At 31.9% G+C, this 24,253-nt stretch overlaps 1 protein-coding gene across 1 annotated transcript; it reads right to left on the bottom strand.

Annotated features, from left to right (window-relative positions):
- Positions 1-160: 160 nt before the first annotated feature.
- LOC107872936 (oleosin 1) lies at positions 161-874 on the bottom strand. The gene has a single exon (XM_016719612.2). The coding sequence runs from the start codon at positions 767-769 to the stop codon at positions 332-334; it is 438 nt and encodes a 145-aa protein (XP_016575098.1). The 5' UTR covers positions 770-874; the 3' UTR covers positions 161-331.
- Between the last annotated feature and the right edge of the window lie 23,379 nt (positions 875-24,253).

The raw sequence follows: 24,253 nt of genomic DNA, 5'->3' as shown, positions 1-24,253 counted from the left end.
TAGCAGGGTCGGTGCATATCAATTTTTGCATTCAAGCAAAAAAATGAGCAGGGTCAGATCGAGCCATTTATTTTGTGTCTACTCAACATTTGGTTTCTGCTTTCCGAGGGGGTAATAGCAAATGTAGCACAGAACTAACAAAGATTTGGACTTTGGACAATTGAGAAACAAACTCGTTAATTAATTGAAAGTAACTCTAGTAAAAGAACCATTGATATTTACTACAGAAACCAACAACATTCCCCAATTCAACAAACACGATAAGACCCATAGTTTCTCAAAAACAAAAACCGATTAACAAAAAACAATTAAAAGCTACATGCATGCATAATTAATAAAAAGCTCCTCTCTTTGAACCCTCAGTCTGCTGCTGTGCTTGATGCCCCAACTGCTCAGCCTTCTCCTTCACATCATGTGCCGCATGAGCAATCTTATCCCTCGCGTAATCGATCTTGGTCGACCCAATCGGGTGCTTCCCGGTCACGTATCTGTACATCCAGTAGAACACAAAAGATGCAGTAGCTCCAAAACCACCAGAAGCCAAGAACCCACCAAGGATCAACCCAACAGTTATCACAGCAGGTACCAGAACAGGGCTGAAAATCACCAACAATGGGGTAGCAATAGCTAGACCAATAACGGTGGCTGCCAGCGTTAACCCGGAAAGCACCATGAGTGAGCCACCAACGGTGACAGCAGTGGTGGTCTTGGCCACCTGACGAGAGAGTTGCTGCTGCTCATGACGAGCTGGTGGATGAGTAGTCTGCATTCTTTTCCCTTCTAAAAATTTTTCTTTACTAATGAAAATGGATGAAGAGTGGGAAAGCAGAAAGGAGATAGAGGGCTAATATAGAGTTGAGACAAGTAGATGGGGGTTTCTGCATGGTTGTTACGTGTTGAGCGTTTTGAATTTGCATGATAAAGAGGCCTTTGTTGATAGACACGTCAAATTTAATCCAGCACACTGAAATAGAGTTGCCATTTGGAATTATTTTTTGCAGGGGATATTATCAAATAGGAAAGCTCCACCTTTTTTTTTTTCCTTTTTCTTTTGCAAATGTGGTACTTTTCATTTCTTGATAACATCGATCTGTTTCCTGTGAACTGACGTGTCATCACTTAATTGTAGCAGTTCGTGTGAGTCACTCTGGTCTATCTGGACTCTTCCCACTCTTTTTCTTAGTTATGCGGAAAGATTATTAGTCCCTCCGTTTCATCACTTATAATTGTGATAAGCGTGTCACTGTGGTCTATCTGAACTTCACACTCTTTTCTACTCATTGCCGAAAGATTATTACTCCCTTCTATGTTTCAATTTATTTCACGTATTATTTTTTAATTTATTTAAAAAATATTCTTTTTATTTTTTTGTTAATTTTTAAATTTTAATCTTTAATGTATAAGACTATAAAATTAAAAGATAGTTTAATATATTTTATACATCTTTAATTTAAGATTAATATTCAAAATATTTTTTATTTTTTTTTTAAATTTTACACCAAATTAGAATAAGCTAAAATAGAGGGACTAGATTCATTTGGATGAATATAAATGTGTTTATCATCGAACGTAGTGCCGAATGGGATTATTTCTTTCTCTTGCTCGATTTGATTTTCGGTATAAAAGTTATATTGTTGGTGTATGACAAATTGTAGGAAACTAGTACCAAAATTTTTGGCTGATCAAGACCTTATTTTGTATGTTGATTCTAATAATGTGATTAAGAATATCAATTATGATTGTTCTTATAAGACAATTCGGTCAACTCTTTGTTTTGTAAGAATATCCTATCTTCTTTCGTTCCAAATTCAAGTACATTAATGGGATGAACATTTTTCTCTGTCTGATACCATGCCTCTTATTTACTGTTTGAGAAATTTTATAGTAATGTTTTATTATTTCATTATTCCGATTACGTAGCATTCTTGTCCGTTATATACATGTTAATACAGATTGTATTAGACTCCCAAACAAAATACTATATTTGTATAGATTTTTAATCAAACTAATTGCAAGGATAAGTCATACAATACAAACACAACTTTGTAAATTTTTTTATTTTTTTTTTTGCATATTTTCTTAATCATGATATTGAGTCTAAAAAGAAGATTCAAAAAGGGTATTCTTTCTCTCTCGGTGCAAGTTAACTTAATCTGCACCCACCATAGGTAAGAGAGCTCGTTTACCCTCTCAGAAGGCAGCAATGGCAAAGGAAGCACAAATTATAAAGAGCGTAGCTCAGTGAGGTAATATACAAGCTCAAAATCGGCAGAAATAGGTGGAACTGCAACGACAATCGAAAAATTCAAGTATGAAATTAGTAGGTTCGAAAGGCACAGTAGACTCGAGGACTTCGAAGCAAGTAATAGCTTCACACACCCTAGAAATGAGCAGCTCATCGCCCATTAAAGTATAGAGGAACACAGTTTTAAAGAAAATCAATGGAACAGTACCTTGTAGTAAAGTAACAAAAAAGATGAAGCAAAGAGAGGCAACACCTATTTGGAGTAAAGTCGCGATGCGATCAACTAGTATGCTTATGGAGGCATCCTCAAGTACTAGTAAGATGTCCTGGGTTGATGAGGTGGAAGAGGGGCTGAATTGGTGATTAAAAAAAAAAGATAATTTGGGATACGTTTAACACGTCAAAATTGGCTAATGGTGGATATAAATTGAAGTATATTGCTTCTTTTAAGGTTGGTGATAAACGAATTATTCAAAATAGAATGAAGAACATCAAATTTGAGATTAAGTACTGGGCTAATGCAGTAGTTTGCTGTGTATTGGGGGCCACCCTCCATTTCAGGTGATCCAAGGCTATATACAGAGGCTTTGGGGTAAGCATAATATAGCGTGTTGAAGAATGGGGTCATTGTGGTACGTTTTGAGACTATTATAAACAAATATGAGGTATTACATTGTGACATTTATCATTTGGACGATAAGCCATTTATTGTCAAAGAATGAATTTCGGAGTTGAAAATAATTCCAATTTGGATCATGTTTTCAGAGCTTGATTTTAAGTATTGGAGTAGGCTAGTGCTAAGTAAACTTGAAAGTATGATAGGGAATCGTCTTATTGTGGATCACAACACTGTGGAAAGGAATGTATGAAAGTTTGCTCGACTAGTGGTAGAGGTAGAACTAGGAGCTTAGTTACCCGATGAAGTACAATTAAAAAAAAGAAAAGAAAGGTGGGGTTGCAACCTTTGTTGTGTGATTGGAAACCTTTTTTTGAATAAATTTGAAATAGATTTGGACATGAAGAGACTGAGTGTAGGATGAAAAAGAAGATTCCTAAGCCAAATCATATTGATGGTGAGGTTAAAGGACCTGTTCAGCAGGCTCCTTAACATCATAATCATCATAATCATCCTCCGAAATTGAATCGGGCATAGTCAACATCATCATCATCTTTCGAAATTGAATCGGGTATAATCAATATCATAATTATCTTTCAAAATTAAATTGGATATAATCAACACCATGGTCATCCTCCGAAATTGAACCAGGTATAATCAATAGCATAAGTACTAATTAGTCAAGCATCATGAGTTCTAGCATAACTAATAACATAACTTCTCGTATCATTAATAAACATGACTTCTAACACAACTAATAACACAATTGCTAACATCATTAATAAGAATATTTTCTAGCATAATTATTTAGCATGATTATAATCATAGGCATTAGCATAGTCAATGGCTTATTATTAGCATAATAGATGGCTTATCAAAGGCACAATCTATAACTCATTCATAGCACAATCAACACTCTAATCCATTAGTCTATGAACATTACTTCATCACTATAACCATCAAGTGCCAAGGTTCCTCAATATTGCCTCAAAGTGCATTCTTTAGGTATTTAACAAGCGTATAAGGGTTTCAAGAGAACTAAACATCAATCTTGACTTAAGGTGGGCTGAAGAGCCCACCTCTAAATTTCCAAAATACATTATACGACAAGTTTTGCACCGGACTAGGCTAAGGTATCTAAATGCACTCTTAGATATTTATCAATCTACAAATATCCCTAAGGTAGAGGTTCTTCCCAACACGATAACTAAATCGATATAGAAACTAAGGCAACCTCCCATAATAAAAGAACTAAGGCCAATCTTACCCTAAGCATGAGTGACTAAGTTACTCCCACCTAACTAGAGTAGTCTAGGGCATTTTCATGTTAAACATGAGACATGAAGTCCAACTCACCTAAGGCACAAGGAAACAAGCTAAGTATTTTAATTTTACGATTACAAAATAGCCTAAACGGTCCAACTAACCCAAGTCTTGCATTTCATAAATACAACGCCTAAAATCCTCCCAAATCCAACACAATATCATAAATATACTATGAAGTATCTCATTCTAACAAGGGGTAAAACCTAGCCTACTCGAGCGCCGAAGAAAGCTTAAAAGATCTGCTAAACCAATGTTTTTCCCTTTTAAGAAGCCCTCGAGATTCCAAGATATAAAAATCATATTCTACTCATCAATAAGAGAATAATGATACTCATGTTGCGCCATTATGCTTCGAGTATAAATATCACACCAAATCCCATATTGGTCCCATTTATGAAAATTGCGTTTCCAAAATGAACTCAACATTCTCACATGCTCAAGGAGTCATTACCCTAAAAGATGAGTGAAATTCAAGATAAATTAGGGAAAAAATCAAGCCCTCAAGGTTTTGAGATTTTGAGCAAGAATTCAAGAAAATCTACCATGAAAAAGGTGAAATCTTTACCTCAAATTGGAAGATAATCACGTAAACAAGTATTAATCATGCTTCCCAATCACCCAAAAACTTTAATCTCACTTTATATCACTATTTATGATTTTATATCTCAAGAGAATGGGTGAAGAATGAGAAAAATTTGGCAAAAAGGGGTCAATTTATACCCTTACCAGGACCTCGGGTGTCGCTATCGCAACCCCGAGTCTCGCGATTGCCATATTTTGTGGCTGTAAAGTCCTGTCGCGATTGTGTCATACACATCGCGATTGCAGTACTTGGTGACTTCCAAGGATATCACTATCAAGACCCTCGGCACTACGATAGCGATGCACCAGATACAACAGTGGACTTGGAATTTTTTCAATCCCCGTCAAGCCCTCGGGATTTATTTGGAATTCTATATCCGCAAATAAACTAGGTAAACACACCAAATTTGATATTTCAAACTTAATGATGCAGTTGAAATTTTCATTCGAGGTTGTTTCGATAAAATGTGGGTCTCACATCCATATTTTATTTTCTTAACTTTACAAGTCAAATGTCACGACCCGAACCAAGACCCTGACCGCGATAGACATCCCGAACTGTGAAGGCTCGAGAGCCCTTCTATTTGAAAATCATCCGCATAATTCATATACTAAAAAAATACAGAAAACAAAATGGAAACATGGTCATCTTATTATATCCACTAAACAATACGGACATAAGTTCAATAAGACCCAAAACCATTAATACACATCTGTAAAGTCTCTATTAAAAGTTGAAAATAACATCTGTCTGAAATCGGGACAAGGCCTCTGGTCGGACCATGAACTAAACCAACTGAAAATATCATATGAAATAAAGCCTTTCGAAATAAGGGAGGCTCACCAACTCCAAACATCTGACATTGTCTACTGCTTAACGGGACCCCGAAACTGAACCTCAGATCCTAAAATATAGGGGGTCAATACAAATGTACTGGTATGTAGAACAATTCAAAAATAAAATATAATTTTATACAACATAGGTGAGAGCATTTCATAAAAACATGTTGGCAAAAAATATTAGAAAACACATGGGCATAATTTGACGAGCCTCAAAACATTTTCTAGGAATCATGACTCAATTCTTTATTTTACATCTGAGTTAGGTGGTACACCCTACAAGTCTAGTACCCACGGGCTATATGGGTCTGTCATTAACTCATCGGCCAAGCCCCCACATCCAAGTTTGCCGTAAGGATAGGGGTCGACATACTAGTCTAGTATACCAGTATCAATATCTCAAGGACAAGTATACATTGGTGTTAGCCAATCATATCACCCGAATTGGCAAAACTCGATTTCCAGCGATGAGCCTTTACACTCATGCCTTCTTCGTGTAACCACGTAACTCTCTTTAAGCCCACTTTTAACATTTTAAATCATGTATCTTTCTAAAAAATGGTCTAATGTCTGAAAACTTTCCGTAGTCTAGTTTGTCTAAGTTTATTATGGTATTTGTCTGATTTGGTATCGTCATACCAAGACTTGCAAGTCATATAAGACATACAATATCATGTTATAGTCTTTTCATTTAAAACATGTTAGTTGGATCACCCAAATCATTTAAACAGTGCAAGAGAACTTGTAATTCAAAATATATGACAACTTGTACAAAGATTCTCATCTTTCAATTCTTAAACATGTGGTGGTCAATCACTTTGTAGCAAACCATGCACTTCTTTCAATCTTCACTTTTCATTTATATATATATAAACAAGAAAACACTCTCTTTTTAGTTCATAACCAATATCAAGTTCTTAAACAATAGCAAAAACATTTACCTTATGTTTCTCAATATGCAATTGAACAATTCATAACATGTGAAATCAAGAGGGCCATAACGAAAGAGGGAGTTTAGTTATTCATTCTCTCAATTTGAATTTCAAAACTAAAACCGCATACATATACATACACAAGGAAAATTCAAGTTCAAGGGAAGGCCTCAAGTCCAAAACTATATGTATATATATGTATATATATATATATATATATATATATATATATATATATCATTGAAAAAGGGGTTTCGTGATTTGGCTATTCAAAATAATTATTCAAACCCTTGTTATAAACTTTATAATATACTTTCAAAAGCTTAGTAAAACAATAACTTATGCCCATAGAGTTGTAGGACGGCCCCATACCTTATGTTACTTAGTTTGAAGATTGGAACCCTAATCTTGACTCCCTTCTTGAAAATCTTGACCTTACAAGTTGAATTCTTGATCTTTGGAAAAGAGTTAGGGTTTACTTTGGAAGAGAAATTGAGTAAACTTTGGCATATAATGCCTTAATGACGACTTAATCCTGTGTTATTATGACTTGGGGCCATGGGGAAAAAATGAGATTGCCCTTCAAAAATTAAATTCGTAACTGAATCCCATTTTTGGGACTCACCGCGATGCGATGACACCTCCATCACTATAGCCACCGCGACGCAGTGTAATTGCGGTGAGGTGCTAGAATTGAAATCCAAACATGCCCCAATCCTCGTCTGAAAAATCCAAAACTTTTCCTACACATGCCCTTTACACCCCTGAACATAAAACAACTCAAAAATCTACGTCTCGGGGTCGGGAAGTCCCATTTAAGAATCATTAAAACTAAGAGGCTTAAAATTTGCCCACTCTTTCAACACTTCAAAAAATTTCAGGTCCTAAACTTCCTATGTATGCAACTAAGAGTGGAATCAAGTCGAGAATGATGCGAGGTGTTACATCAAAATGAGCCTGGATGCCTCGGGACCCGAATCAAGAGTCCTCCAAGACTAAAATAGATATTTTGGAGCTGCTGGCACAGTCAAAATTTACATACAAGATTGCTTTACTAAACTTACTGTTCGTTGGCCATTTGGAACTAGTAAAAACTTTAAAATAGAGAATTGACTCTAAAATTCAAACGATTTGTTCGGTAATCGAAATGTCAGTCCAAGCAAGTCATAAATAACTTGGAGTAAAAATTAAAAAGTTCTAACATAAAAAATAAGCAAAAATATGAAAAATGACCTAAAGGGTCATTACCCATGGGTCAATTTTGATTTGTGTATTTATGAGGATCATATTTCAAGGGTTAAAATACCTAGCATGGTGGGTCATCCCTTTTTACCACTAATCAACTGGTCATTTGTATCGTATGTCTTACAAGTTTATAAATCAAAAGGAATAAAATAAAGTAAAGGATGTAATGTACAGGATTTCACAACTACAATTAAAAGTGGTTTTTATCCTTACCTATATTGATATATGATTTCATTTAGCTCCTGTGTTACCTATAGTCACTTTGTACCTCACATACTCAATACATATTTTTGTATTGGAATCTCTCATAATGGATACTGTGTTTCATTCCAGAGGTACATGTACTCCAGTTAGTAGACCTTCTCAGTAGGAGCACAGGAAACTCATTTGGAATTAGTAATCTCCCAGTTGATTCGGGGCTTTACCAAGTCTTTGATATATGCATTTTGGTAGTGTACAGTAGTTTTGTAAGGCGGGGTTTATCTCAAACTAGACTAAATTTTTTTTATCTTATAGAGTCTTTGTAGACTAATATATGAAGTTCAAATATGTTTTATCTCATAATAATTGTGACCTCATCGGTCAAGTCGTGTATATGTGATTTGAGCCTATTTATGTTGGTATTTTATTACTATAGCCTACATATATTTATTAATGTTTCATGATTATCATAGTTATATGCATGATAAGCACAATTATAAGTTGGTTCTATTAAGTCTTCAGGGCACCGGGTGCCTGTCCATCTCAATGGGATTTGAGGTATGACAAAAAGATCTTTTCAGTTTAGTAATGTAAGGACCAAGAATCCTCACTTTATTTCCTTGGTGAAATAAAGATGAGAGGTATACATTAAAGTATGAGTGATGTTCAAAGTGGTGAGGAGATTGAAAATATTTAGATAAGGATTGAGGAAGTTGCATGTGCAAGCTTTCCAGAATATGGTCACTAAGGCACATAAAGACAGGACAAGTTTGAAACATATACAAGAACAACTGTATCTTAATCCTACGATTCCATTACTTCAAGAAACGGAGAGACAGGCCTATCAAAAGTTCAAGACTTCCTCATATATGGTTGAGATGTTCTTACAAAGAAGTAAGGCAACTTGGGCCAGATTGGGAGGGAGATAATAATTCCAAGTACTTCCTTTTTAGTTACTAAACACGGGAAACTGAAACAAGCTACTATTCAGTTGAAAGCTAGGCATGCGTTTAAACAAATCCTCACTACAAGAAATATTATTTATTGTAGCGACATTTAGTGGCAACCACATAAGTTGGTACAATATGTGTACCTATAGTAGTGACATCATTTGTCGCTACTAAATATAGTTTTTGAGTAGCGACCTTTATTAGGTCGGCTCAAATTCTTGATAAATTTTCAATTCCACGTACACCAAAATTTTGACTCTAATTTTTTTGTTGCGATTCTTAAATAGTCGCCTCTATAGGTCTTTTGTGGCGACAGTATCGACACTAATTAGATAATTATTTTAATTTTATTTATATTTTTGTTAAAAATAGATGAAGTCTAGTACAAAATCACAAAAGCAGCTCACTGTTAGTCTTTCTTCCTCTCTGCGCACAAAAACCCTTTCCTTCCCTTTTTGCAAATACCTAATTATTTTTTGGCTTTTTCTTTCTCTTTACACACAAAAATGAAATATGGTGGAGACTGAAAGTCCTAATCTCCAATTGTTATTCTACCACATAATCCCCCAAAGCTCAAATCTTAAAGTCGTTTGTTGTGATTATCAATTAGACCCAAAATCCCTAATCACTTACATGCAATTAGCAAAAGTGATTATTTCAAAGATTTCATCAGTGAAATTCACAAATATTACCTATAATTTCTCTAACCCATATGAAAAACTATAAGAATACCAAAAAATTCATATAGAAATAGTCATATACTTAACCTCTTGGTCTCCGACAAAATAGCTTGCCTCTATCTTGACAACACTTTCTAGTTTCTCAGTAGTACGCTGAGACTTTATTTTCTAAATGCTAAAAGGGAAAATCATGGGTATTTTTCCAGGAGCAGGGAGCTTAAACATGGAGATTCAGGTATTTTGCCGGGAGTAGAGCTCTTAAACATGGAGATCCAATGTCACCCCTTCTATTTGTTCTGGGATGGAGTACTAATCTAGAACATTCCAAACTATGAACATGCTAACTGACTTCAGATTCCATTTAATGTGCAAGGAATTAAGGCTAACTCATTTGTTCTTTGCTGATGATCTTATGATATTATGTAAAGGAAATATTGAATTTGTAAGTAGAGCTATGGATGCCTTAAATCACTTTAGTGCAGTTATTGGATTGGAAACATATATGTACAAATCTAGTGTGTTTCGAGCTGGAGTAAGTGATGACATAAAAGGTCAAATACATTCAAGAATTGCTTTCTTTGTAGTTTCATTTCCTATCACATATCTTGATCTTTCTCAATCTCCAAAGAAATAGAGCAAGATTAACTATCATGATTGGTGGAAAAGATTACAAAAAAAGAATACTATAACATACTGTAAACACTTGTCTTATGCAGGAAGATTACATGTGATAAATGCAATGATTTTCTTTATCTAAAGTTTCTTGAGAGCTGTTTTTATACTCTCCTAGAGTGTACTTAAAGAAAAAGAGAAAAATTATAAAGATTACTTTTGGGGGAGCATTAATGAAAGGAGAAAGTTGGCTTTAGTCTCATAGGAAAGAGCTTGTTATCCGAAGATACAATGTGGGTTGAATGTCAAGGCCAACAGATCATGAAATCTAACATCAGTAAGGCAGCAACTTCGGTAAATTTTAAAGAATAAAGAGTCACTCTTGATAAGGTGGATACATGGGTTATACCTCAAAGATGATACAAACATTTGGGAGCAAAAGGCTCCTCCAAATAGCAGCTGTAATTGGAGGATGCTTAATGCAATCAAGACGCAAATGCAAAATTGGTATGAGAAAAGAAGGTTGATAACTGCAATTCGTATGGAAATCATAGGGCAAAGACAGGATGATAACTGTAGAATTTGTATGGACATTTGTAGTTTTACCAAAGCATAAATTTTACTATAATTGGCAGTTCAAAGAAGACTACTCACTCAGAAATGGAAGATCAAGCTAAACATTCAGGTGGATAATCTTGAATACTACCTCTATAAGACACCAGCGATGGAAACAAAGGTACACTTGTTTGAAGAACGCTTATGGATAAAGAAAGTGTGGCAATAACTTAATCAATAGATTGGTATAGCTATGCAACATAAAGGGATACAACAAGTTCAAGAAAGTATATAGAAGAAGAAGCGAAAGAAATTTAGGAAAAAAGGTACTTGCAGCTTTATGTGGATCCATAATCTATTACACTTGGAGACCTCGGAACTAGAGGAAGTATAAAAGCAAAATTATAAATACGGAAGAGGTAGTTACACTGATTGAAAAGGAATTGATTTTATGTTAGCTCTAGGTATGGAGTCTAGTAGAGAGAGTTAACATGTATAGCAATTCTAAGAAAACATAGAAATGTAGGACTTGGATTCGACGTTTAGTAGTTAGTATAGTTGTTTTTTTGTTTGGATTTGTGCCTTATTCCTGTTGTTAGGATGAGGTGCTCTTTATTTGCGTTGTGATATTTTTGTTATAGTAATCATTCACAGTTATTATAAAAAAATACTACTTTTGTATTAAATACAAGAACATGAAAAAGAAAGAAAAAAATATCCTTGACGAGGTGGGCTATGTTATATTGCGTCTGTTGGGTAAACTATAAAAATGACCTTATAATGGGTGGTTTATTTTTTTGTACCCATTAAGAATGGTCTTACAAAACTAGTCTTCCTTCTTTTTCTTATATAACACAATTACCTATTTGCCCCTCTATATCTCAAATATTTCTAAACAACTTTATACTTATTTATCTTTCCACTTTTATTTTTTTTCTCTTTTTGATTCTACTTTAATTTTTATATTTTTCTCTCTATTTGATTTTACTTTAATTTTTATCTCTTCTTTTCTCTTTCTATTTTTTTAGTTTTTCTGGACCCTTACTTTTTTTCCCCTTTTATCCTCTCAACTTCTATATTAAATTAAAACAAAAAAATTGTTTTTATTTAAATTTAATTTTTATTTTTTTATTTTTATTTTTCTCAACCCTTACTTTTTTTCTTTTCTCATCTCAACTTCTATTTATTTTTTTTATTTTTTTCTCTTTTTTCTTTTTTTCTTTTTCTCAATCTTTATTTTTGTTTTTTCTCTTTTTTTTCTTTTCTCCCCTCAACTTCAATATTTTTTTTTTATTTTCTTTGATTTTTATTTTTTCTTTTTTAATATTTTTCTTTATTTTCTTCTTTTTTTCATGATTTTTATTATTTTTTTCCTTTCTTCAATTTCTTCCAATTAAGTTATGCCCCATGAGCAAGCGTATGTTGACACTATCACCACATTGTATTTTGATTTATGAGATATTCCATAACTCTTACCTTAGAGGCAAGACTTAGCTCAAGACTTTCAAACGATAAATTATGCCCACGGGCAAGAGTTGACCCTACCACTTTATGTCTTCATTTATGAGATGTTCTACAATTCTTGCCTTAGAGGCAAGATTAGCTGGAGGACTTTCAAACAACAAATTATGTCCCACGAGCAAGAGTTGACACTATCACGTTATGTCTTCATTTATGAGATGTTCTACAACTCTTGTCTTAAAGGCAAGACTTAGCTCAAGGACTTTCAAACGATAAATTATGCCCCACGGACAAGAGTTGACACTACTACGTTATGTCTTTATTTATGAAATGTTCTACAACTCTCTTGCCTTAGAGGCAAGACTTAGCTGAAGAACTTTCAAACAACAAATTATGCCCCACGGACAAGAGTTGATACCATCACGTTATGTCTTCATTTATGAGATGTTTACAACCCTTGCCTTAGAGTTAAGATTTAGCTCAACAACTTTCAAACAACTAATTATGTCCCATGGGCAATAGTTGACACTACCGCGTTATGTCTTCATTTATGAAATGTTCTATAACTCTTGCCTTAGAGACAAGACTTAGCTCAAGGATTTTCAAACAATAAATTATTCTCACATGTAACAGTTGACACTACCACGTTATGTCTTCATTTATGAGATGTTCTACAACTTTTGTCTTAGAGACACAACTTATTCCAAGAATTTTCAAATAAGTTACGTACATTGGGCAAGATTCAACACTAACACATTGTGTTTTTTACTTGTGAAATGCTCTATAACTCTTGTCTTAGAGGTAAAACTCAACCCAAGGACCATCAAACAACAAGTTATGCCCCATAGGCAAGAGTTGACACCACCGTATTGTGTATTGATTTATGAGATATTCTATAAGTCTTGCCTTAGAGGCAAGACTTAACACAAAGACTTTCAAACAAAAAGTTACGCCTCATAGGTAAGAGTTGACACTATCACATTATGTTTTGATTTATGAGATATTCTATAACTCTTGCCTTAGAGGTAAAAATTAGCCCAAGGATTTTTAAACAATAAGTTATGCTGCATTGATAAGATTTGATACTATCACATTGTGTTTTAATTTATGAGATGTTTTATAAATTAAGGAGTTTCAACAACAAGTTATGTGCCATAGGTAAGAGTTGATACTACCACATTAAGTCTTGAGTTATGAGATATTTTATAAATCTTGCCTTAGAGGGACGAATTAGTCCATGAACTTTCAAACAATAAGTTACGCCCCATGGAAAAGAGTTGACACTACTATATCGTGTCTTGATTTATGAGATATTCTATAACTATTGTCTTAGAGGCAAGACTTAGCCGATAAGTTATGGACCATGGACAAGAGTTGACACTATCATATTGTGTCTTGATTTATGTGATGTTGTATTAGTCTTGCATCAAAGACAAGACTTATCCCAAGAACCTTCCAAAAGAAGCAGTTACGCTCAATGAACAAGTGTTGATACTACCACATTATTTCTTGATTTATGAGATGTTCTATAACTCTTGCCTTAGAAGCAAGACTTAACTTAAGGATTTTCAAACAAGAAGTTATGCTCCAGCAGTAAGACTTGACACCACCACATTGTACCTTGATTTATTAATTGTTCTATAATTTTTGCCTTAGAGGCAAGATTTATCCCAAAGAATTTCTTAATAACAAGTCTGTCACACCCCTAAAAAGGTAGGTGCAGACACAAACCGTATGAGCATCTATTGTACCGACAATGTATGACCAAAGAAAAGTTATAGAATAATAAACAAATGAAACATCTATTGTAAGTTGCGTACATATACTATAGAGTTATATGCAAAAAAAAATATACAACATGACTCTATATAGTGTCTAGGAATCCTTTAAAAAACTTACAACACTGTATTACTAATAACTAGCTGAGATAGGACCCGACGTACTCAACTGACAACCTGCATATGTAGCCAAAAGTAATAGACATAATTTTGCTCCAGATGGAGATGAAGCTCACCAACATACCAGCTAAGGAGGGCAAGAACGTAACATAGATTCCCGCTCACTTGTGGACCTGATCCTGTATTTATAAAGAAGGTGTTTCCCCAATATAGGGACGTTAGTATAAATATAATATGTACTAGTATGTAAAGCAGACAAAATAACATGTGGACATATAAGGAGGCTCAATGAATGAAGTAATGAAATGAGTGACAATGCAACCGAATACTAGAAACTCTTATCTAGAACTATAGCTTATGAGTCTATAAGTGACAGATATGTAATATAGAATGATAGTCTATGCATTTGCCTTGTTAACTTATCATATCACATCTTATGAGTAATTCATTATTTTGAATTGCCTAGTAATTTTCCTAGGTGATGTCTGTTTCCTACCTTTACTATAAATAATCGTATGATGGCCTACCAAAAGCAATCTATGTCAAACGTGTAACACATGTTGCTCAAATACTCATTGCTATGATTTTATACATAGAATAGTAATAGCAATTTAATACAGGGTACACCCCCCATGGAATCACTATGAGGGTCTGCCCGCAGGCCATATGTGTCATATATTGGCTCGAGTCAGGAAAACTAGTACATGACAGTCCAGTTGACTCTAAATACAAATGATGCCCCAAGGGCGGGTTTGCCACAATGTTTGGGCTCACTATAATGGTCTAGTCTCTATTCTATGCACAGAATTATGTCACGCGTGTGTGCCAAACAAAACCTATGAAAACCCTCCCATCGTTAAATTTTATCAATCAATACATTGTAGTCCTATGCAGGTATGTTACGGCAATTCTTGTTTAGCCATTCAAGTAGTATTTCCCATATACGATTAACTTATTTAGTAGCATTGAGCTATGTAAATTCTAGATCTTTATATCATATCATAACATGTGGCTTGCGATCAACTATACTAGTCCAACTATATTATGGTCATTTTTTCTAGTTTATAACATATAAAATATGTGACACGTGACTTCTAAGAATTTCAGAAAGGCACGAACATAGCCATATTAGAACTTTACTAATACATAACCCAACAAAGAGTATATCAATATTATGACCTCAGCAGATACAAGCAAGAAGTATAGACACAAGTTCAAATGGAAAGAACACACGGACGTACTGATACGACGAACGTGTAGTCATGTGCCTAACATACCACACGAAAGCTCTATTGATATAAGTAATCAAACAACTCATGTGGACTCTTATCGGAGAAATATGTGACTTTAGGTTATGACTTACGAAGAAGAAGTTTTACCTTTACATATCTTGGATGTCTTACTAGCTAACGTTGGTATCAAGAGTTTCCAACAACTCAACCCTCCTAGATGCAGATTTTGCGCAACCAACCAATAACTTGAATCCCCAACCGATAAGCAATCATTCCAACACAATCAACTACATATATAATACACAGAAATGTTCATCAATAATACAAAGTTCATCTAACAACACATTTTAATATTCTTCCCTGAGGCCTAAAATTAATCAAATTTCTTATCAATTGTTTGGGGAGAATTCTTATTTTCCAACTTACAAAGGTTAATATCAAATCTATCCCATCAATAGAAATACCCAAAAACTCCACTTTTATCATAATTCATTTTCCCCCTAAAAAAAATCCTAATTAAGAAGACCCATTTTAAGAACTAACATGAAATTCAAATTAAATGGCGATTACTATCTTATTCTATATCCCAAATCTATAACCCATAACTAAATTGAGGAGGTAGAGAAATTACCTATTTTAAACTAACCCGCAACTTGAGTTTTTGAAAAATTTTCAAAATTATTAGATGAACACTAGTAATTGTTTAGCAATTTAGAATCGTCGAGAGCTTCTCACTTGTACAAAACAGTCTTTCTTTGAGAACTAGGAACCTCACGTTATGCCTCTGAAAAGAATGATAAATGGATTTTGTTTCTTGAGAAAAACTTCCTAGCTAAGGTGGTAGCTTTTCTTCACATAATTATCTCTATAAAAATAAGGAGACAAAAAAAAGTAAAAAATGAGGGATCCATTTGGTCTAATTGTTAGAAACTTAACTAGGAGGGCAACACTAATTGCTACTCCCTCCGTCTAAAAAAGAATGATCTACTTTGACTTGACACAAAGTTTAGGAAAATAAAGAACTTTTGAATCTTGTGCCCTTAAATTAAAGTTGTGTCAAATGTACCAAAATGCCCTTTAATCTTGTGGTCCTAAACATACCATGTGAAAAATTGAAATTAAAGTATTGCCAAAAGGGAAAAGAGGTCATTCTTTTTTAAACGGACTAAAAAGGAAAGTAGGTCATTCTTTTTTAAATAGAGGAAGTATTATTTTTCTTAATTGGCAACTTATAAGTAGTACAATGTATAATATATACACACAACCTTAATGATACATATCAAATTATTCACGCAAGTACACAACTCAAAATTGGTGTAAGGCTGTAAGTATCACTTGTACGTTTCATATGCTCTCCTTTTTTTCCTTTTTGATGATTATAGAATTAAGATCAAAATTTAAATTTCTAAAATATCAAATTATATACACCATTAGAAGGTAGACTCAAAGATTGCTTATTTGGTGTACAATACACCAGGTATTAACTCTTTACCTACTAAGAGTTACACTAGCTTATGATATTAAATTAAGTTCAAAATTTCCTGAAGTGTTACAAAGTCATGTCCTTAAATTTGCTTTGATGTAAAAAAAAAAAGGAAGATTTCTTTGCAGATTATTCAATTTTTTATTTATTAGCAAAATATAATACAAGTTGAAAAAAAAAAAGAGAAATTAAAAAAAAAAAAAAAAGAGAGATTGAGAAAAAAAAAATAAGAAAAAGATAATGGTTGAGAAAAAAGCGAAGAATTTAAAAAAATCAGAAAAACAAAAATGAAAGGAAAAAATAAAAATAAAATTTGAGAAAAAAATGATAAAAACCCAAAATAAAAAAAAATAAAGTTTGAAAAAAATGAATTAAAAAAATAAATAACTGAAGAAGTAGATAATGTTTGAGAAAAAAGAGAAAAAATAAAGGTTGAGACAAATGTATTAAAACATTAAAAAAATAAAGGAAAAATAAAAAAGTAAAATTAATAAAAATAAAAATAGAAGTTGAGAGACAAATGAGGATGAAAAATTTAGAAATATTTGAAGTGTAGAGAGACAAAAATATATTTGTACTATACTTAAAAAGGAAGGAAGACTAATATTTAAAGACTTTTCTTACAGGGGTCAAAAATCTAAGGGGATGGGACAGAAATGACACTTCAAATTAAACTATTTCCACGAAAATGGCCATGGAATTTAAATTCCGCTTTCTTGCCATTTCAATTTGCTGGTCTGTTCTGTACTGTTTCTACACATTTTCTATACAGTTTCTATCCATATCTTATACATATAAATATTCCATACGAAAATTATACAGTTTTGATACACAATTTATACAATAATTGTACTTTTTTCGCACATTTTATACAATAATTATATAATTTTTATGCAATTTATATATATTTTATACATATATCTTATATAGATACATATTCTATATAATAATTATATCATTTTTATATAATTATATTTAACTATTATTTCTAAACAATAAAAAAAGGGTAGAATATTTTTCCAGTTGAAAAATGAAAAAATTACATAAACTAGCAATTTTAAGCCATTAATTACAATTAATAGCAATAGTTTCTCAAAATTACAACTTATAACAAAAGTAGCAATATTTTACCTTTTTTAGGGAAAAGCATGTGACTTTAATCCCTAGCTTTACCTTACCCTTTTTTTACACTACTTTATCAATTTAATTTTTTTTTCTAAATATGATTTTTTTCTCCATCTATTAAGGTAAATTGATTTTACAGATGTTATTCATCGTCTTCCTTTTCTATGTTCTCATGTTCATTTGTTTTTTTGACTTGTTCAGATTGATAAGGTGGAAGTTTCATGTTAGGCTTCTCTATTTGATCAGAAAATTTGACTACTTTAGGGTGCATTTAGTAGTCTTTTTCGCTATCAGAAAGTTCTACACTTGGTTCAGGTTCATTTTTGGCCAACGATTCTTCAAGCAACATTGACAACTCCTCAAATTTCTTCAATGATGCAGCTTCTCTACTTTGAAGCTCCTCATTTTCTCAAATAATAATTTGGACCTCTTTTTCTTTGGCCATTAAATGTTCCTGCAGTCTTGCGCTCTCATTCTTTGCTTCACCGAGGACCTCCTTTAGATAAGTCACCTCAGATTCAAAGTTCTTGAGCAAATTCTTCAAATAGGCTTCTTTATTCATTTTGGCAGATGCTTGTTCTTCAATTGTCGAAATCATGAAACGAAAAATATTGAGAAAATCTTCATCACCACAATCCATAAAAATTCAAAAATCAGTGAAAAAGAGGAAGTCGAATGAAAAAAGAGAATCTAGTAAAATTGCAAGCTGTTTTATCTAATTATGAATCTGAAGAAGAGAAAGTGGGGGAAATATTTTTCTCTTTGTAAAATTTTATAGTTTCTGGACAACATCCGAATATATGTATTTTATATATACAATTTATAAGGTGTGTATTTATTTTGAGTTTTGTTAAGATATGAAATTGTAGTTGTTAATTTGATGATATGTATATGTTATTTTTAAGATATGTATTTTGTATTTAGATTTGTTACTGATAACATTTGTATTTGTTATGTATAAGATATTTAAGATATATATTTTGTATTTAAGATTTGTGTAAGATATTTGTATTTGTTACTGATAAGGTTTGTATTTGATGTTCAGTTGTATTCTTTTTTTAATAACATATATTTGGATCATTCATGTATTCTTTTCTTTTTTCTGTATATACATATGTTATGTTATGATTCATGTACATATGTGGTAATGTAACTTGAAGATGTATTTTGTAAATATATATGTTGATTTTGATCCAAATCTTCTTCGCACGAGATATGTTTTAATTTTGTAGCATTATGGAGATAACAGAAAACACAATAAGGCACAAAGTGATCATGAAGCACTAATAAGGCCTCCTAGAAAAATCAGGATAACAGAAAACGTTGAAATTCATAAAATTTAATGTGTGTTTTTAATTTATTGTATTTGACAACAGTTAACTTTAGGTGGACAAAAATGTAGTTGAATATTTCTTAAGTTTTATATGTTACTTTAATGTTGAAAGTTAATGATATGTTAATGTTTATTTTTCTTTTATATTTAGTTTATTGATGTTCAATATTATAACATAGAATAATTTTTATGGTTATATTATGAATCTGTTAGCAATATGTTATGAATATGCATTTTTCAATTTTGCATATGTATTTATTAGTAATGCATATATATTTTTCAGTTTTGCTTATAGATCTATGAATAATACATATATATTTGTCCTGTTTGCAAATGTATTTATTAGTAATTTATATGTGTATCCCAATTATGCTTATAGGTTTATCAATAATACATATGTATTTTATTGAATTTAAAAAATATTTTTGAATAATGAATGTGTATTTTTTTAGATACGCAAAGTAGATATGAATATGTATTTATGAACAATACATTTGTCCTTTACAGTTTACATATGTATTTATGATCAATGCATATATATTTTTTCAGATATGCATATTGTTCAATGTAACAAAAATACATATGTAATTTTTTGTTATTCATATGTAGTTATGAATAACACATATGTATATATCTTTAACGCATATTTTTTTTTTATTAATACATATGTATTTTCAGTTCTGATTAATATGTCGTTATATATTTTTTTCAATTTCATATGTTTTTATGATGCATATGTATTTATCAATAACGCAAATGTACCTTTTCAGTCTGTATATGTAGTTTATGGACATAGTTATTTATTAGATTCTTATACGTATTTTTCAGATTTTAACTATTTGTATGTGTAGTTTTCATTATCTTTAGGTTTAAATATGTATTTTGCAGAATAGTAGTTGTATTAATTGATTACATATATAATAACAATATATTAATGATGTATATATTTGCAACTTCAGTAAAATAATTGCAACAAATTAACTATAACAAATTCAAGAACATCAAACATTTGTCTTACAATGTAGAATCACATAATTGTCAATGAAAAAATTCAACACTAGTTTTTTGACTAAATACATCAACAAACTTATCCTTTATTATATTTCCTACATGAACGCCTATTGCGACCTTTAAACCCACATGAATTACAATATTTTTGTTCTTTTTTCCGATTATATCTCTTCCTGATTTTTCACGATCCTTCTTTGGGAGTCTTTCAGGTGGTTGTTTGTATTTCGGGGGTAGAACAACCTCCTTCAATATCTCCGATAAAATTACCCAGTCATTTTTATGCAGTATAGGATAAACTGAAAGATCATACGTTCTCAAGACTGTTTTTGACTTATATAGATCTGAGCAATATAGTTCCTTCTTAAAAGAAATTTTATCAAGTACTGCACAAACATGCACACACGATATCTCATTCAATTGGAATGCATGGCAAGATCATTTTTTTAAGGCAAACAATAAAATATTGCTCCTTGCCGTGATTGTATAGACATACTCTGAGGTTGATATAACTTGAAATTATTATAAAAAAAATTATAAAATAAAAATAATTTTGACATTTACAATTCTAATTAGCAAATGTATTTTACCAATGCAGCATGTGTGTTTTACAAGTCTGCATATGTATTTTTGTGCTATGCATATGTATATTCAATTTGAATGCATTTGCAATTTAGATCTAAATCAATATGAGAGCCAATAGTGTATAGAGTTGATTATACGAAGTATTTATGCTCATCAATATAGCATCACTGATGCAATCTTCATATTATTATTCATATGTCCATCTACCGGAGTGTTTAACGAGAACAAGTATACTTTCCATTGTTAATGTCCAGAACACTACAAAACAATAAATATAAATTCAATTATCAAATACATACTACATACAATGAATCATTTGTACATACACAACTGAAAAACAAATTTCAATGAAACAAATCCTTTAATCGAATAATATGTATCATCAACTAAAATTCAAAATTAACGTATAAGAATTGTTATTTAGTTTTATAAATACATAATGACAAGGACAACTTTGCATTTGAAAAAAAAAAGAGCAAAATGATCTTTTGGACCCCTGTATTAGGTCGATTTTGTAAGTTGGACACTTTTACTTACATCCTTGTCATCTGGACCCCTGAACTCACTAAAAAGCAATATTTCAAACACTTTGACCGTTGACTTTGCCTATGTGACATTAAATGGCTGACTAGGACAAGCAGAGTGTAGTCACTCGCCTGGGGAATGAGTGGGGGTCAATTTTTGGCCTATTTTATATAAAATTAATTAAAAATAATATTAAAAATAAAAAATAGCTTTTTTTTCCTCCATCATTTTTAATTAAAAAATATTTTTCAAAATTTAAAAATAAAAATAAAAAATCCTCCTTTCCCCAAACCCCCTCTCCGTCCAACCCCCACCCCACCCCCTCAGCCCCTTCTCCCCCGTCCAACCACCCCCTCACCCCCATCCAGGCCCCCTCCCTCGTCCAGTCGCCCCCACCCCACCCTTCATCCCCGTCCTCCATCCCCCGTCCCCCGTCTCCCGTCCAACCATAGTTGTCAAGGCTGTCATGGCATTACCATTAACGTCCCCCACCCCTTCAACTCTCTTTATCTCTCTTCATCCCCCATCCCCAAAACCATGGCTGTCATAGCTATCACCATCACCATGTAAATATTTTTCTCTTCGTCTTCTTTTTCTTCATCATCATATATGGGAGATTTCTGGGCAATCCCTGGAGTGGGTCTTTGCTTTTTTTTTTTTTTTGCCTTTTTTTGGTCAAGTCTCTTTGTTGTGTAGATATTGTTGATGTTGTTAGTTTTTTTTTTTTTGCCTTTTTTTGGTCAAGTCTCTTTGTTGTGTTGATATTGTTGTTGTTGTTCATCACCATCACCATTGATATTGTTATTGGTTGTTCATTGTTGTGGCAGATATTATTGTTGTTGTTCTCAATTTAAATTTTTTGTTTTGTTAAGGATTAATTTTGTAACTTTTACAAATTGTTAAAGATATTTAAATAAAAATTAAAAAATTATTATGTTTGTGTATGTGAATTTATAGTTAAAGCTTTAAATTAATTGGAGAGACATTTCAATTATTTGAAATTAATTTGATGTTTAATTAAATTTATTGTGTTTGTGTATTAGAATTTATAGTAAAAATTTAAATTAATTTAAATAAAAATTTATTGTGTTTGTGTATTAGAATATCTACAATTTATAAAAATAATTTATTTAATTATGTTTGTTAAAGATATTCAAATTTAAAAATAAAATATTCATTTAGGTTTGTATATATGAATTTATAGTTAAAAATTTAAATTAGTTGGAGAAGAATTTTAATTATTTGGAATGAATTTGATATTTAATTTGTGAGTAAAAATAAGAACATGATTATTTAAATTTTTCTACAATTTATAAAAAAATTTATTTAATTAAATTAATTTTAATATTTAATTTATCATGTAACATTTTAAAAATGACTTGGAATTTCATGAAATACTTGAAAATGTCGTCGCACACGTAGCAGCTAACGTGGGGGAGTCTGTTACACTCTCCCAAAATATGTTTAAAATGTTGTTTTTTAGTGGGTTCAGGGGTCCAGATGACAAACATGTAAGTAGAGTGTCCAACTTACAAAACCGACCTAGTACAGGGGTCCAGAAGATCATTTTGCCAAAAAAAAAATCGTTGAAAATTTTTTTCAAAATACGATCTCAAAATTTGAACTTCATGACTGTTACGCAGACTTGTTATTAATTTTCCAAAAATTTTCGCAATTATATTTTATGAAATTCACAAACAAAACCAAATTTATTTATCGATACATGTAATTGTAGCGTTGTATTTTTAATTTTTCTTCAGAAATTTCAGACATTGATCAATAATATTAGAAGCACTCTATTTTTTTTTAATTTGCTTTGAGTTGTTGTTTATGAAAAACGTTTTTTAAATTTGAATTATGTTGATGTAAATTAATGGTTGAGGTAAAAATAAAAGAGTCATATAAGGTAAATGAATCTATTTAATTAAATGTGGCATAAATTAAGGAACAGTTTCATCCCTTATTTAACTCTAACTGATTAGGGTTAAATAAGGAATGGATACCTATTCGTATATGTATTTATATAGCAATCTTTTACTAAAATATAGAATACATATTGCTATTTTTCGTAATTTTGAAACTGTTGATATAAAAGTTATAATTAAGGCTCTACAGTTGCTATTTCTGAAGTTTTCCTTTAAAAAATTTATAGCAAAAAAATAAACTGAAATATTTTTAAAAGAACCGAATGACCCAAGTTGAAAATTATATCACTATTGTATATGGACTATATCGGTATTGTATATAAACTGTATCAGAACTAGGTGGGTCAAAATGACCCAAATTAGGAAATAACTATAAAGTGGAAATAGTATACCCGACTGACCACTTTTTGAAAAGATATCAAACTTGAACTATTTATTTTAAAAAATGCTATAGAGTATCATTTTTTAAAAATCAAAATCTAAAGTCACCCACTGTTGGGGGCTATACAATGCAATTCCCTAGCGTCTGTTTGGGCAGAAGCCAGAATGTTTAATTGGCCCAAAATATGCAACCTACTATTCATACCATACAAATGGCCCAAGGTAATGTACCCATCAGGAAACATAAACTCAATGGATCCTTTGTTTCTTAGATATATCATATACCTGAGCTCTTTTCATACTTACATAAAATCTGAATACATTTTACCCTCTTCGAATATTAATTATGAAATTTCACTATGTATTATATTGCACTTTTTTTTGAAAACGAGATTTTGAAATCAAATGATCAATTGTTAGGCGGCTCAAAATTTTATTGTGGGGACTCACAAAATTAATGAGTAGGTGCTAATAGAATTGCGAAAGACATGTCAAATGTTACTAGTATTTGAT

This window comes from Capsicum annuum, chromosome 6, assembly GCF_002878395.1.
Source record: "Capsicum annuum cultivar UCD-10X-F1 chromosome 6, UCD10Xv1.1, whole genome shotgun sequence".
NCBI lineage: Eukaryota > Viridiplantae > Streptophyta > Magnoliopsida > Solanales > Solanaceae > Capsicum > Capsicum annuum.
This window is presented reverse-complemented; position numbering and strand designations above follow the sequence as displayed.